Here is a 16,581-nt window from a genome sequence, read left to right as displayed (position 1 = left end):
TTGCCTGTCTCTTTTTTCCTCAGTTTCCCTCTTTGCCATCAACTTGTCTTCTATGTCACTCACTCGTTCTTCCACCTCGTCAAGCCTCGTCGTTAGGACTTCTAGCTTGGATTGCATCTCATTTAATTGATTTTTAATTTCTGCCTGATTGGATCTAAATTCTGCAGTCATGAAGTCTCTTGAGTCCTTTATGGTTTTTTCTAGAGCCACCAGTAGCTGTAAAATAGTGCTTCTTAATTGGCTTTCTGACATTGAATTGTAATCCATATTTTGTAACTCTGTGGGAGAGTGGGCTGTTTCTGATTCTTTTTTTTGAGGTGAGGTTTTCCTTCTAGTCATTTTGCTCAGTGCAGAGTGGCCAAAAACAAGTTGTATTGGGAAAAGGAGAAAAAGAGAGAGAAGGAAAGAAAAGAGAAAAAGAAAAAAGAGAAAGAAGAAAAAAAAGGGGAAAAAGAGAAGAAAAAGAAAGAAAGAAAAAGAAAGAAAGGAGAAAAAAGAAAAAAAAGGGGGGTGGGGGAAGCAATCAGAAATCAAGAAGAAAGAGAGAAAAAAAAAGCACAAAACAAAACAAAAAAACAAAAACAAAAACAAAAAAAAACAAAAAAGAAAAAAAAAACCACGGGGGAGTATCTTCCGATTCTGTGTACTTTAAGTCCCTTGACTTCCCTTGGAACTGGTCCGTGTCGCTGGTCTTCTGGGGGAGGGGCCTGCTGTGCTGATTCTCAGGTGTTAGCACTTGGGGGAGCTGCTCTGCCCCTGCCTGGTGCAGGGCTCAGTGGGGGTGTTTACCCCGTGAGGCCCCGGGAGGAACAACCGCAGTGGCGGGGGCAGCTCTGGGAACCTGGATTCAGCCCCCGCAGTAGCTCCCGGGCTCTCCGTCTGCAGGGCCTGGGGGCTCCGGGGCGGGGCCGCTGATCTGCTCAGTTCCAGGCAGGAGCGTCCTCGCTGTCCTGGGCCCTCCCGGCCTCTGCCTGTCCCGGGGGAGGCCGGATCCTGGGCTGTGTCCCGGCGCCCTGTGCTCTGGAGCCTGCGCTGTTGGATTCGCGCTCCCGGTGGTGCAGCCCCCTCCGCGGAGCCGCCGCCCGAGCCCCTCCGAGCTGCTCCGGTCCCGCCGAGCGCTGCAGCCCTTAGGGAGCTCGGCGCATCTCCGGGGCGCAGTTCCTCTGTTACTGTCCCAGGGAGCCCGAGGGCATCCCCGCCTTTCTGGGGATCCTGCTCCAATTCCCGGGGAGCCCCTTTCCACCCGGGAAGGTTGGTGCAGCTCCTGCTCCTCCGGGACGAGGCTCTCCTGTCCTGGGGACACTCGCCCCGGCCTCAGCCCGGCTCCTCGCGGGGCCCCTCCCCCTTGGAGGCCTTTAGTTTCTTTATTTCTTTTTTCCCCGTCTTCCTACCTTGATAGAAGCGCGAACTCTTCTCACTGTAGCGTTCCAGCTGGTCTCTCTTTAAATCTCAGGCCGAATTCGTAGATTTTCAGGATGATTGGATGGTTTTCTAGGTAATTTGTTGAGGACCAGGTGACCTGGAGACCCTACTCTTCCGCCATCTTGCCCCTCCCCCTCTGCAAATGATTTTAAAATAAGAAATTGTAAGTATAAACTAGAATATTTATTTAAAATGCTTTTAAAAGATAAAGTGCTTTATACGTACAAAAGATACTTCTTGCCATGAGATGCTATCATATAAATGTGAAAATTAAGAGGTTATTTGTCCATTAGGTTCAAATTGGGGCAGACACATATAAAATGTGATATGAGGAGCAAATACTATATATATAACTAGTGTGCTATATTTGAATTTCATCCACCTTGTGTGGAAAGAAAGATGTTGGATCACAAAAAACCTTGCTCTCTATGTCTCAGAAAAGAACCTGTCCCTGATGGACTACTATAGCTGTAGCATTTGCCTTTGCCTATCTCCTACTATTATTCTTTCTCTAAACTATTTTGGACACATTCATGACTTTAGGTCATAATATGACTTGACAAAATGTTAACATTTAAGGTAAATTTGTTACAGAGTGTCTAGTAGTGACCTTGTAGAATTTTCACTAAGATTTTTGATGCTGTTTGTTTTAAAAAAAACATAAATTGAAATTTTATGAACCAAGTTTTCATTGTTTTTCTTGCACATTGAAGAGGTTTAGAGAGCCATTAGGATTTTTCGTTTTCTTTGGCTAACTTCCTAAGTGTAGCTTTTATGTCCTTGTTTCTCAGAGTGTTAATGAGGGGAATTAATATGGGAGTAACTGCTCCATAAAATATTGAGAAGAATTTGTATTCTTCCTGAGATTCCTTTGACTGAAGTTTCAGGTACATGTAGATGGCTTTGCCATTAAATATGGTGACTACAGTTAGATGGGTGACACAGGTGGAGAAAGGTTTGAGCCTGGCCTGAACAGAATGGATCCTCAGCATGATAACTACAATGTAGAAATAGGAAATAAGGACAAAAGGGAAAGTCAGGGGCAGTGTGAATATACAGATAACCAGACCTAGTCTCAGACTGACAGGAGTGTCTGAGCAGATGAACTTCAGCAGGGCCTGAATCTTACAGGTAAAATGGTTGATGGTATTCTGTCCATAATAATAAGCAGGAATTGCAATTATTGGCAAGACTGCTACCTAAAAGGCACTGGCCCAGGTTCCCAATGCCAACTGTATGCAAACCTGATTATTCATAAAGGTGGTATGATGCAGGGGATTGGAGATTGCAACAAACCTGTCATAAACCATGACAGCAAGGAAGAAGCATTCTGTCATCCCTGGAAAGAGGGATGTGGTCATCTGGGCATAACAGCTGGTATAGAAAATGATGGGGAAGTCCCTGAAACATTGGGCCAAGATATATGTTTCCCAGCTGATAGAGTAACAGATACCAAGGAAGGATAAATTACTGAGGAAAAAAATACATGGGGATATGAAGTTGAGAATCCCATCTAACTACAATAAAGCTGGTCCCAAACATGGTGACCAGGTAGAAATACAGCAGTCCCAAGAAGACAGCCTAGATTTGAGGCTGTTGGAAAAATTCCGTGAGGATGAATTCAGCCATCTCAGAGACAATGTCTTTAGACTGCCCATTTAGTCATCTCAAGTACTGGGAAAAATGACAAAACATAATGTCATCTATGTTAGGAATTAAGAAAAATAGCATCTTAGTAGCCTGTTAGAGTTCATGTTCTAGACTTCTGATTAATTATTGTGTGTCATTTCTTTTACTGGGTTAGACTCAGCTGCTCAAGTATCGAATGATGAAAATACAGGTTTTCTTTGCTTTTCTATCTTGCAGAAATTTATAAGGTTAAGTTGTTCAGACTATGTTAGATCCCCATTAGAGATACTTATACCTAATCAAGTAAGACAGTCATTAACATTGAGTTAAAATTATTTCTCTCATAAAGGGATATTGGTAGATGATTGACTTTATTCTTGACCAAAAAAAGAGGCACATATGCTATATCTTCCTACCAAACATATGAGTTTATAGACAGCTTTATTGAAGTTGGTTCACTGATTAACAAACAATAATTTTTTTTTTAAGATTTTATTTATTTATTCATGATAGACATAGAGAGAGAGAAGCAGAGACACAGGCAGAGGGAGAAGCAGGCTCCATGCACCGGGAGCCTGATGTGGGATTCGATCCCGGGTCTCCAGGATCGCGCCCTGGGCCAAAGGCAGGTGCCAAACCACTGCGCCACCCAGGGATCCCCAAACAATAATTTTTAACTTTAAGCTCAATGATACAATTGTGAATGCTTGAAATACTTATTTGCTTTTCAGCTCTTTTTTTTTTGCTTCCTCTATGTCATATTAAAACCACATATGGATGGCAAATTAGGAAGTGTATATGTATAGCAATCAGTCAATTCAATGGAAAAACAACACCAGCCAAAATGACATGAAATAAGTGAAGCGACTCATGGATTTACTTAAATCTCACTCTTTGTTCAATTGTTCTGTCATCTGTCTTCAATGACAGAAGCTTACTATGTGCAGATCCTACTGTCTCCAAACAAAACCTTAATGGGTGGTGGGGAAATTTTATTAGATAAAGGATTTTATGAAGACCATGTTTACCAGAAATTTTGAAGAGAGACAAGTCAAATTTTGGAATACATGTTTCCAGGTGTGTAGAAAGAAAGAAAAAAAAGGAAGAAAGAAGGAAAGACAGAGTCCTGTCAGTTTTGTGTGATTTTGGTAGGGAATAAAACAGATGACCCATTGAAATCTATTTTGGCTTTAAGAGTTTATTATTTAGACACAGAATCAAATCACTCCATACTGTATTGTTGTATTAGTGCTGCATATAATTGGGTAATTCTTCATACCCAAAAAAGCAGAATGTTAAAATACAGAAAGAAAGTGAGGGAGTCAGTGGGATCTAAGCCTAAATTCTGAGTCAGCCACCAGTAACCTCACAATCCTAAGAAAGTCAGTTTTCTCATATATGAAATGGGAATATCACTTAGTCTCTTGCAGGATTGTTGCAAGAATTAGAAAAGATTATGTCTATAAAGAACCTAGCGCAGTGCCTGGCACAATTGTGACCCACACAGCTATGTTAGCTCTGTTCTCACTTTCATATCCCATGTAGACCTTTCCTTTGGCTTGAATTTCATCCTTGTAAACATGTGCCAAAATGTCATTTCATCCTACCTTTCCTTGTGAAATTATTATGTTATCAGAAACAATACCATCTGAAGTTTCAGGTTTGAGTAACAACCAAAGAAAGTTTTACTGTGTAAGTCATTAAGATCTGTTCCTGATGGTAGGCGGGAGAAGACACATAAAAGGATGAAAATTACTCACTGACTTAGGGCTGGAGGACAGCAACAGAGAAGTGCACCTCATTCATAACAGAAGCATTTTGCAGTTGGCAACACCCCCACAAATGACTAATCTCCAAGAAGAAATTTGATTCCTTCAACTGCAAGGAAAAGAAGTTTAATACAAGCAGCTGTGGTAATAAATCTTCCTATCAGTTGTGGTTATAAGGCTGGAAAATCTTGAGTTAACTGTGCTGGTGAATCATGCACATTTATTTCTACTTGTTAAATATATTTTTCTTTTATTTACACAGAGATGGCTTGTAATAAGGCTACCATGAAAGGTTGGTGTTTAAAAAACAATAAAGAAATTCATTGTCTAGCATACATAATGATAATATAGTTCATGCCATTTCATGACATGTGATTTTTCTTTGCCCGTACAAATATGAAAATGAAATTTCTTCTTGAGGTGTCCAAAGTTCTGTTACTTTGTTCTCAGCCACAGAAAAATAAATTGAGGAGATGTCCTTTCTGAATACATCTAGATATTTTAAAGATATTGGTCTTTGCCAAAAATGTATAGTGTACTTACAGACCAAAAATATTTAAGTAACATTAAAAGAAGACACAATTCAAATGTAAGAAGGACCTTTGGAAATTGGGATAATGGAGTAATGGTTGAAGAATTCATGACCTCAGTCTTGAAGAACAGTTTCCATTTTTGAGATTTAGGAGATATCCCTGTTTTGTAATTTCGTTGTCTAATACAAACATAGAGAAAACAAAGAAGGAGGAGGACGCTTCTGTTATATTTTGCTTATCAAAATAATGTTCCTTTTCCTCTTAACCTGGTTAATGAGAATTTCAGTGAATGTTCCATATAGCAATAATTATGGTAGGTTAATATGGTGGTGTTGGGTAACCACACACAGTCTTCTTCAAAGAGAAACTTGCTTCTGTCTGAGTAGTTCTTCATGAATTTACTTTTTTTTCTGCTAGAATATTAAGTGCTCAGGTAGTGCTATGAAGAATCTATATTGAGGAATTTTGGAGAACAAGATGCATATCATAGGATGATTGCATAACTTTTGTGTTTGCTGGGGTCTGCAAACGATATGTTGTGTTGCTCAATTTAGTTCTCTTCCAAGTATGATTGTGGGTTTAACAGAGATTAGATAAAGTTTTATTTTTATTTCTTTTTAACTGAAGGGACTTTAGACCCCATATAATGGAAGTAAGGCTGAGTGTACACTTTGGAGGCTGTAAGTCCTTGGATTTAGCAACCATATCTAAGTCGCTTTGCTTTCTCTGGCACTCTACTTTGCACAGAAGAAAGTCTTGAAAAATGCTGAAATAAAAGCTCCCAATGTCACTTTGACTGAATGGATTCTTCCATTAAGGTATTTTTATGTTGCATTTAATGATACTGTTAGGGGCCATGTGACCCTGAATAACTTTTTTTCCCTAAAATTTGTAGTCATTGATTTTGGCACCAAAAAATGTGTTGACTGATAGAGCAGTGCTCTGTAGAATGACAACAGAAAAGGAGGACTTTCAGACAGATAGTCACTTCTTACTGGGTGTTAGTGGTTCACTCCCTCCATAGAGGGTTGATGGTAAGGGTCTGCCTATGTGAAATACTCATTCCTCAAGAATTTTCTTTGTGATTCTATCCTAGAGACCTTCTCACCACCAAATATTAAAAATATATTAAGCATGTGTGGAAATCCACAAAATATGAAGGAAGATAAGATGGAGAACATTTGCATGAGCATACAAATTGGAAGAAATTGTAGGGTCATCCAGGAAATATTTCACAGAGGACATGGTTGATGCTTCCTTAATGAAGATTACAGAACTGGCATAGAGGCAAGCTACAGTGGGAATGGACGGCTTCAGCTGTCCAGGCATCTGATGGAAGTCTCATTCTGCTAAAAGCAGAGCATCTGATAAATTTGGGATTTGCCTTACTGACAATTCCATTTCTCAGAAGGTTAAAGAAGCATTGAGGGGAACTGATGCTATGGACTTAATTATGATAGAATAGGCTAGAATCTTGGGAGAAAAAAAACATATAATCTGGGAATTCATAAAAGAAAGAAATTCTATGGCTAATATTTCTAAAAGGGAAGTTGGCTGTGAGGACATAGATCTCTTTTATCTAAATCTTTTAATTTTGAATTTCTTAAAGTCTCTGATGATAATTTGATCAGAGAATCACAAGAGATTTAGATGAAAATAGACCTTTTTCACTTTAAGTACACAGCACAGAGCATGCAAACAGCACAGACTCAACTCTCTTGGGTGTAGACAATACTTATCTAGCAATCTCATAAGGCCTAACTGACAGCAACTTTTTTATTAAATATTTTATTTATTTATTCATGAGAGACACAGAGAGAGAGCAGAGGCATAGACAGAGGGAGAAGTAGGCCCCTCACAGGGAGCCCTTTGTGAGACCGGATCCCAGGAGCCCTGGACCATGATCTGAACTGAAGGCAGATGCTCAACTGCTGAGCCACCCAGGTGCCCTGACAGCAACTTTTTTGCCTTATAATCAGAGTCTACTAAACCTATCCTTATTCCATACTGATCTGTGTGGCTTACTCTGAAAGTTTACTAGGTAACTGAATTTTACTTATCTTATAGATATTTTTTCCTCAGAGCCTTTTGATGTGTATATGAAAGGATTCAATCTGAGCTTCATGGTCATGCAGAATAATTCATTCATTTATCCATTCAACAAATATTTATTGATTTCTTACCATGTGTCATTTCTGTTCTACTTGCTGAGAATATAGCGATGAACAAAAGAGACAAGACTTCCCTTTTATTTAACTTGTATTCTGTGGGGATGAGACAGAAAATAAGTAACAAAGTAATTCAGATAGTAATAACTGTTAAGTTGAAAATAAAACAGGGTGGTATGAAAGAGCAGTGGAACAAGATTGTTATTATAGGTGTTTGCTTTCAAGGAAGGTGATGTTTGAGTGGAGACCAAAATGACACAAAGTAACTATGTGAAAATTTCAGAGAAGAGAGTTTGAGTGAGATGGAACAGTTGCTCTGCTTTCTCTGGCACTCTACTTTGCACAGAAGAAAGTCTTGAAAAATACTGAAATAAAAGCTCCCAATGTCACTTTGCCTGAATGGATTCTTCCATTAAGGTATTTTTATGTTGCATTTAATGATACTGTTTGGGGCCATGTGACCCTGAATAACTTTTTCCCCTAAAATTTGTAGTCATTGATTTTTGGTACCAAAAAATGTGTTGACTGATAGAGCAGTGCTCTGTAGAATGACAACAGAAAAGGAGGACTTTCAGACAGACAGTCACTTCTTACTGGGTGTTAGTGGTTACTACACTACATCCAAAACAGGAGCAAAACTACAGCAAAACAAGTTTAAATGTTTGCTGAATAGGAGATAAGTGTAGCTGAAGCACAGTGTAGGGTGAGCAATCTTCCTGGTTTGTCCTGGATTTCTTGATTTTACCACTGAAAGTTTCATTTCCCAGAAACTCTTTAATTACTGTGTTAGGCTTAGAATTACCACAGAAACTCATTAATGATACCAATGTCACAGAATATTTTTCTCCAAGCTAATCATGCTGTGGTCCTTCCATCTCAATTCAGATGACACGTTCATTCCAAGACCTTTCAATTACCCAGATCTTTTCCTGAAAATACCTAGGTCTACTCCTGTTTTTTTTTCCAGTGTTCTCTTAAAGAGTGGTCCTGTGAACCAGACACCCTTCTGAAAGCATTGAATGACCAGTGTCCATCATGGAGAAACTACAGATAGTGGCAGCATTCTTGTACATCCTAAAATAGCTGGTTATTTTTAATAGTATATTTAGCAAGGATGTAAAGCCCCTAACCTTGATTTTCTTCCACACAAACTCCTATCAAACCAGTTATCTCACTTCCTCTGTGACTGTATAACTGATTTTCTTTAACTTTAAAGCTCAGCTTTATGATTTACTAAGCAATGTTTCATCTTGTTCACCTTGGCTTGGAGTTCCCCTCCATTGAGGTCATTTGAATGCTAATTCTGGTATCCGAAATTTTACTTAAGCACTTCTTACTTTCTTTGTGTCACTCAAAATTTGGTAAATTTGTCTTCTAGGTTTTTATCTAAGTCATTTGATAAAAGTGTTGAACAGAGCAGGGCCCTGGGCATGTCACTGGAAACATTCTTCCAACATAGTATAATCATTAATCAATATATTAGGGGAAATTTGTTTAAGCAGGTATTAAATCTTAAAATTTCAAGCCCACTATGTTACCCATGATTTGGGTTATGGCATGTAATCATGAGGCCAAAATATTGCCTGAAGATAAAGTTCCTCTCATTTGCTCTTGCAGATTATTGGCAATAAAAGATAATAAGACTGGAAATGTGACTGGAAACAGGTGAAGGACAGTAGATACACCCAGGAAGGAGAAAAAGAACTCTCAAAACTGGTTCACATGGGCTTACAATTTGAGAAAGACCAGAAGAGGAGGAGAAGTGCTTGAGGAGAAGTGAAATATTAAATGTCTTAGCCTGTTATTAAAGTTTTTTTGCAATAATGCTACCATAGAAAATATAAAAATTAATGGGTGTGATTATCTTCCAATAAAACTTCAGTTAAAAAAAACACGCAGTGCTTCAGGTTTTTTGGCCAGGCTGTGGTTTGCCAATTTCAGCTATAATTGATTCAGAATCACCTTTATAGAAATATCTTCATTCATGTATATATTTTTTAAAGATTTTATTTATTTATTCATGAGACACACACACACACACACACACACAGAGAGAGAGGCAGAGACACAGGCAGAGGGAGAAGCAACACAACTTCTACCCACTACCCTTTTTTCTCCTCTCTTAAGTTATCCCATTTCTAATCTTCCACACATAGATTGGGATCTTCTTAACCTCTCTTTTGTTCTGGCTTCCTTTCAGGATTATTTCTTTCAATCTATCCCTTTTATGATCTGGAACAGGAAATAGCTATCTGTTTCTGAAATCAAAGTCCAGGGCCAGATGGCTTCCCAGGGGAATTCTATCAAACGTTTAAAGAAGAAACCATACCTATTCTACTAAAGCTGTTTGGAAAGATAGAAAGAGATGGAGTACTTCCAAATTCATTCTATGAGGCCAGCATCACCTTAATTCCAAAACCAGACAAAGACCCCACCAAAAAGGAGAATTACAGACCAATATCCCTGATGAACATGGATGCAAAACTTCTCAACAAGATACTAGCCAATAGGGACACCTGGGTGGCTCAGCCGTTGAGCATCTGCCTTCGGCTCAGGGTGTGATCCTGGTGACCTGGAATCAAGTCCCACATCAGGCTCCCTGCATGGAGCCTGCTTCTCCCTCGGCCTATATATCTCCCTTGCTCTGTGTGTCTCTCATGAATAAATAAATAAAATTTAAAAAAGATACTAGCCAATAGGATCCCACAGTACATTAAGAAAATTATTCACCATGACCAAGTAGGATTTATCCCCGGGACACAAGGCTGGTTCAACACTCGTAAAACAATCAATGTGATTCATCATATCAGCAAGAGAAAAACCAAGAACCATATGATCCTCTCATTAGATGCAGAGAAAGCATTTGACAAAATACAGCATCCATTCCTGATCAAAACTCTTCAGAGTGTAGGGATAGAGGGAACATTCCTCAACATCTTAAAAGCCATCTACGAAAATCCCACAGCAAATATCATTCTCAATGGGGAAGCACTGGGAGCCTTTCCCCTAAGATCAGGAACAAGACAGGAATGTCCACTCTCACCACTGCTATTCAACATAGTACTGGAAGTCCTAGCCTCAGCAATCAGGCAACAAAAAGACATTAAAGGCTTTCGAATTGGCAAAGAAGAAGTCAAACTCTCCCGCTTCGCCGATGACATGATACTCTACATAGAAAACCCAAAAGCCTCCACCCAAGATTGCTAGAACTCATACAGCAATTTGGCAGCGTGACAGGATACAAAATCAATGCCCAGAAATCAGTGGCATTTCTATATACTAACAATGAGACTGAAGAAAGAGAAATTAAGGACTCAATCCCATTTACAATTGCACCCAAAAGCATAAGATACCTAGGAATAAACCTAACCAAAGAGGCAAAGGATCTATACCCTAAAAACTACACAACACTTCTGAAAGAAATTGGGGAAGACACAAAGAGATGGAAAAATATTCCATGCTCATGGATTGGCAGAATTAATATTGTGAAAATGTCAGTGTTACCCAGGGCAATTTACACGTTTAATGCAATCCCTATCAAAATACCATGGACTTTCTTCAGAGAGCTAGAACAAATTATTTTAAGATTTGTGTGGAATCAGAAAAGACCCCGAATAGCCAGGGGAATTTTAAAAAAGAAAACCATAGCTGGGGGCATCACAATGCCAGATTTCAGGTTGTACTACAAAGCTATGGTCATCAAGACAGTGTGGTACTGGCACAAAAACAGACACATAGATCAATGGAACAGAATCGAGAACCCAGAAGTTCATGTAAGAGTTATTTTAGATTTTGCATGCCATAGGTCTCTGTTGCAACTACTTAGCTCTGCCATTGTAGCACTAAAGCAGCCTTAGACATCATGTAAACAAATAGGCACAGCCGTACACTAATAAAACCATGAAAACAGGGAGTGGACTGCTTTTGACCCACATGCTATACTTTTCCAACTGCTAATCTAGATGTATGTTGATTATTCTTGAAATCATATCCTCTAGCCTGCACACCACCTTACATTTGCTTTCTGCGTTATAGTCATTGGGAACTACCCATCCTCTACAGGTCACAGCAAATGGTGGTTCCTTAGGCATCCACGGATCTCTTATCCTGTTTCTAACAGCACTCCTTTGTGTCACTCTGTGTCCTCTGAATCCCCCATACGACTAAGGCCTAGAAACAACCTGTTGATCTCACACTTTCCAATCTCAGAGTCCTCTGAGGTGGTGGTTTTTAAGCCTGCCAGGTTTCATATCCCCTGCTCCTGGAGTGAAATTTCTGCCAATTTAATTATGAGGTGATGGCAATTAGCAGGAATTAGCACCCATCATGTAAAAGTTTAGTTTTCCTTCAGTGAACCCAACTCATAACAACAAATTGACAACCATTTGCCAAAACAGTCTAATCTCCTTTTGCACCAGAGGTTATGAGCCTCCCTGAAGACACTGCTGGCAATGGGTACTTGTAAAAAGAGGTGACTGGGAGGAAAAATGAGGGAATAGGGCAAGGGGGATCCGTGCAAGATGGTGAGTGCAAATGACTCCTCTAGCTAAAAGAAGGAGTCAACCTAGCATGCATATTCATTGTTCATGTCCCCACTTGACTTTAGAATGACAGCTGCATTTAAAAAATGCACAGAATTATTTCACCCAAATTTTGGATTAAGTAAAATATGGAATTCTACAGAAAAAGACACATACTGTATGATCTCACTTATATGTGGAGCCTGAAAGGCTGAACTCGTAGAAACCGAGAGTAGGAGTGGTTACTACGAGCTGGGGGTGGAGGAATTGGGGAGATGTGGTCAAAGGATACAAACTCCCACTTATGAGTATGTTCTGGGGACCTGATGTGCAGCATGGTGATTATAGTTAATAATAGCATGGATATATTTGAAAGTTGCTAATAGAGTAGAATCTTAAATGTTCCTACCACAGAAAAGAAATGATAATTAGGTGATGTGAGGGAGATGTCAGCTAATGTTATAGTGGTAATCATTTTGCAATATAAAAGTGTATCAAATCATCAAATTGCACACCTTAAATTTATTTATTTATTTTTTAAAATAAATTTATTTTTTATTGATGTTCAATTTGCCAACATATAGAATAACACCCAGTGCTCATCCCATCAAGTGCCCCCCTCGGTGCCTGTCACCCAGTCACCCCCATCCCCCGTCCACCTCCCCTTCCACCACCCCTAGTTCGTTTCCCAGAGTTGGGAGTCTCTCATGTTCTGTCTCCCTTTCTGATATTTCCCACTCATTTTTTCTCCTTTCCCCTTTATTCCCTTTCACTGTTTTTTATATTCCCCAAATGAATGAGAACATATAATGTTTGTCCTTCTCCGATTGACTTATTTCACTCAGCATAATACCCTCCAGTTCCATCCACGTCAAGGCAAATCGTGGGTGTTTGTCATTTCTAATGGCTGAGGAATATTCCATTGTATACATAGACTACAGATTCTTTATCCATTCATCTTTCAATGGACACCGAGGCTCCTTCCACAGTTTTCCGATTGTGGACATTGCTGCTAGAAACATCGGGGTGCAGGTGTCCCGGCGTTTCATTGTATCTGTATCTTTGGGGTAAATCCCCAGCAGTGCAATTGCTGGGTCGTAGGGCAGATCTATTTTTAACTCTTTGAGGAACCTCCACACAGTTTTCCAGAGTGGCTGCACCAGTTCACATTCCCACCAACAGTGCAGGAGGGTTCCCCTTTCTCCACATCCTCTCCAACCTTGTGGTTTCCTGCCTTGTTAATTCTCCCCATTCTCACTGGGCACACCTCAAATTTAGACCATGCTGTATGTCTGTTATATCTCAATAACACTGGTAAAATATAAATAAATCCACATCTTCTTTAAATCTGAAGTCAAAGAACAACTTAGTCTAAAAGTTCTGAGGCCATATTTCTTGTTCTGGTTTTGCCTGAACATGTTGTACTTTAGTTTTCTCTTCTATAAGGCAAATGGATCTCACTAGACAATGATTTCTAATCAAAATTTTCTCCAGTCAACAGAGAAATCATGGAAGCCACAGAAAACCATAAGTAACTGAACAAAAAATCACAGAGAATTCCACTGCTTAGTTGTGACCATTAATGACATTTGGGCTCCTTTCCTGTTTCTCTGCTATTTTCACAGTCTTGATGTCACACTATACAAAATGTGAACTGCTTTCCCACTTAAGCATTTTCCCATGGTACTAGAAAATAATTTAGGACTATTCTAGTTTTATGATTTCAGGTATGTTTGGTTTCTTAATGGTCAATATAAAGACCATCAAAAATCATTGTGAATAATATTTGTTTTTTTCCCAATAAGCAAGACAATATAAAGCTTTTCATGGAAACTAAATGGAGCAACTATAAAAATAAATTATTTGTAAACTTAGAAGAAATTATTAAAATTCTTTATTTATACTTGTTAGTCCTTGATTGGGTTGTAGCCTAAATAACAGTTTAGCATGGTGAATTGAAGAACAGATTGTACCATTCCTTTCTCTTAAGGGAGAAGTATATAATACATAAGGCTAGAAGTTAGCTTTTATGAAAATAACTGGCGATGAACAAATACAATGTTTAGAAAAACTAGAAAACTCCTCTGATTTAAGAAGTTTAGAGTATAATTTTAGCACCTGGTAAAATAATGAAACAATATTGCTATGTGGGTTAGAATGAAGATGGCTGACTTTGAGAACGATTTATAGTAGGCTTTATGTGATAATAAAATGGTATTGAGAAATCAATAAAGCAACATTGAAACTTTGGACTTTGGCCAAGTATTGAACAAGCACCTCCTACATACAAGGCAATCGCCCTAGGCATGTAGCATCTAAGGGAAACCAAAGCACTATTATTGCCTGTAAGGAACTCACAGTTGAGTAATGAGATGAAGGGTAACATCTGGACACAACTCTCTATAAGGTGAGGTACAGAGTAGTAAGTGTCCTGGCAGATAGGTGCTTGAGGTATTACAAGAATTTCTTTCTTCCTTTGACCTGGAACAGTGTTCCCGTGGATCATTCCAGCCCAGGAAAGAAGCCTTGGTCTGACCAGGGTCAAATAGTATAAACACAGTAAACATAGAACACATTGTAAGCTTTCCTTCCATTCAGCAGAGACCTGAAGTTCCTGAAGTTCCAAATGTAACTGAAGAGCAGCAGCACTTCACTAAATGGGGAAAAGAACACTCCCAAAGTCCAAGTATTACAAAGGCCAGGGAGGGAGGTAGAATCATTCCTGCCAGGGGATACAGTACCAAAGGTTTCAAAGTTGCAAAGGGAAACCATTTCAAAGCCTCCAGGATTAGGTTCCAGAGAGGCAATTAGAAGGCCCTTCACATGAAAGAGTTCAGAAGTATTTATAAGAACATGCCCAAGAGAAGGAGTTTATTTCTGGACTACTAACACTGAAGTCGCTTTCCTCCTTAATTAAGTCTCTAGGTTTTTGAAAATAAAATATTTCATTACTTTCTTGGCAACTTTGGCCCTAAATGGCCTAAGAATCTAACATTTTCATCTAAGTGGTACCAAGTGCCAGGATATTAGGCAAGCAAATCTGCAACAGTCACCTGGGTGATTCTAAATATCTGGATGGTTGACAAAAAATTGATTTAATTTGATGTCAGCATCATTACCTCAGGGTAATATACCTTGACTCCTCAGGTAGAACTCTATTTCCCTTCCCTTTTCTTATATGCTCACACTTATCCTTTTGCGTTTTACTTATTTGTTTATTTATGTATCTCCCCCACTGGGCTAATTTTAGGAGGAGAGTCACTGTGTCCTTGCTCACTGTCATTTCCACAGTATCTAGCACAGTGCCTGAAGTATTACTACACACCCAATAAATATTAGTCAAGTGAAAGAATGCTAGGACAGCCTGTGGCGGGCCATCACTAAGTGGGTAAGACGTGCCATGATATGATAAGATAATGTCATGTTAAGGTAGTCGAGAGAGAGAGCGCTCTGCCCAGGGTCAGCTCATTCCTTGGAGATTTGCCCAAGTAGGTGGTGCCATGGTGAGAGCTGCACCTCTTTGCACTTTTTCCTTATTTCAGTTGAAAATGATCAGGAATGATGGGGCTGGGGAAGCCAACTTCATTCATATTCTGATACCATTTTCAAACCCAGATGAAGACCTTGGATTCCATGTAGTACAACTTCCAAATTTTTAAGTTGGAGAACTGTAGCACAGAAGGCTACTGTCCCTGAGGCATTAGCAAGCAGAGGAGCCTTTCACACCCATGTCTCCAGATATCTTAGTCAGTGATCTTCCCTCTGCAATTGGCTACCTCTCCTAAGGAAGGCCTAAAACTCAACAGGCCAGCATTTCAAGGGCAGCTCCACAAAGGAAGTAGCCATGTGGCTCTGGGAGATCTCTTCTGCCATTTCCCACCTCAATGTCCCCATTAGGAAAATCGGCCTTATAGTGTATGATTCCTGGGGCCATGGTGAGCTAGCCTTAGAGAAAGCATCACTTGCAATGTTCCTAGCAGAGATCCTGTTACATAATTGATTCGCAACTCTTAACTCCCTTCTCTTCCATCTGGGCACATGGGACCTTTCACGACACACAGGGATATGAGTGTCTTTAGTGGTTGGGAAGAGTCAGTATGCAGAGGGTCTCACTTCTTAGACTCATGTCATCCTTTAGGAGACAAATGTGGAGCTCAACCCTGCATCCATGTACTCTTGCTCTGAAGAGATTCTCCTCCCTGCTCACTCCTGACATCCCCCAAGGAAATGCAACCTTCAAAACATAAACTTTTCAATTTTCTAGTAAAATGAATGAAAGAACCTTTTGGGGAATAAAGTGATTTGTTTTTAGCTCCACTTGTTTACTTTTCCATAAGCTCCCAAGATGGCTTACATGTTAACTGTTAATCACACCATCTGTTCAAACAGTACTTCAGTAAATGATTCAATTCATAATTTTCTTATAAAAGAATCTTTTTAAGGGCACTGTTATGTCTCTGTTATCCTTCATTTGGCAATGTAGTATGAACTATTTTATTTTTTTTGTATGAGCTATTTTAACTTTGCTCTCATTGTAAAC

General features: G+C 39.4%; 1 protein-coding gene across 1 annotated transcript in view; it reads right to left on the bottom strand.

The window, feature by feature from the left end:
• Positions 1–2,150: 2,150 nt before the first annotated feature.
• Positions 2,151–16,581, bottom strand: part of LOC121482669 (olfactory receptor 13H1-like) — a 69,655-nt gene continuing 55,224 nt past the window's right edge. Inside the window, 1 exon segment of the mRNA XM_041740488.1 lies at positions 2,151–2,573. Within this exon segment, the coding sequence (XP_041596422.1) occupies positions 2,151–2,573 (423 nt within the window).

This window comes from Vulpes lagopus, chromosome X (genome assembly GCF_018345385.1).
Source record: "Vulpes lagopus strain Blue_001 chromosome X, ASM1834538v1, whole genome shotgun sequence".
NCBI lineage: Eukaryota > Metazoa > Chordata > Mammalia > Carnivora > Canidae > Vulpes > Vulpes lagopus.
Note: the sequence above shows the minus strand (reverse complement) of the source record. Positions and strands in the feature narration are given on the sequence as shown.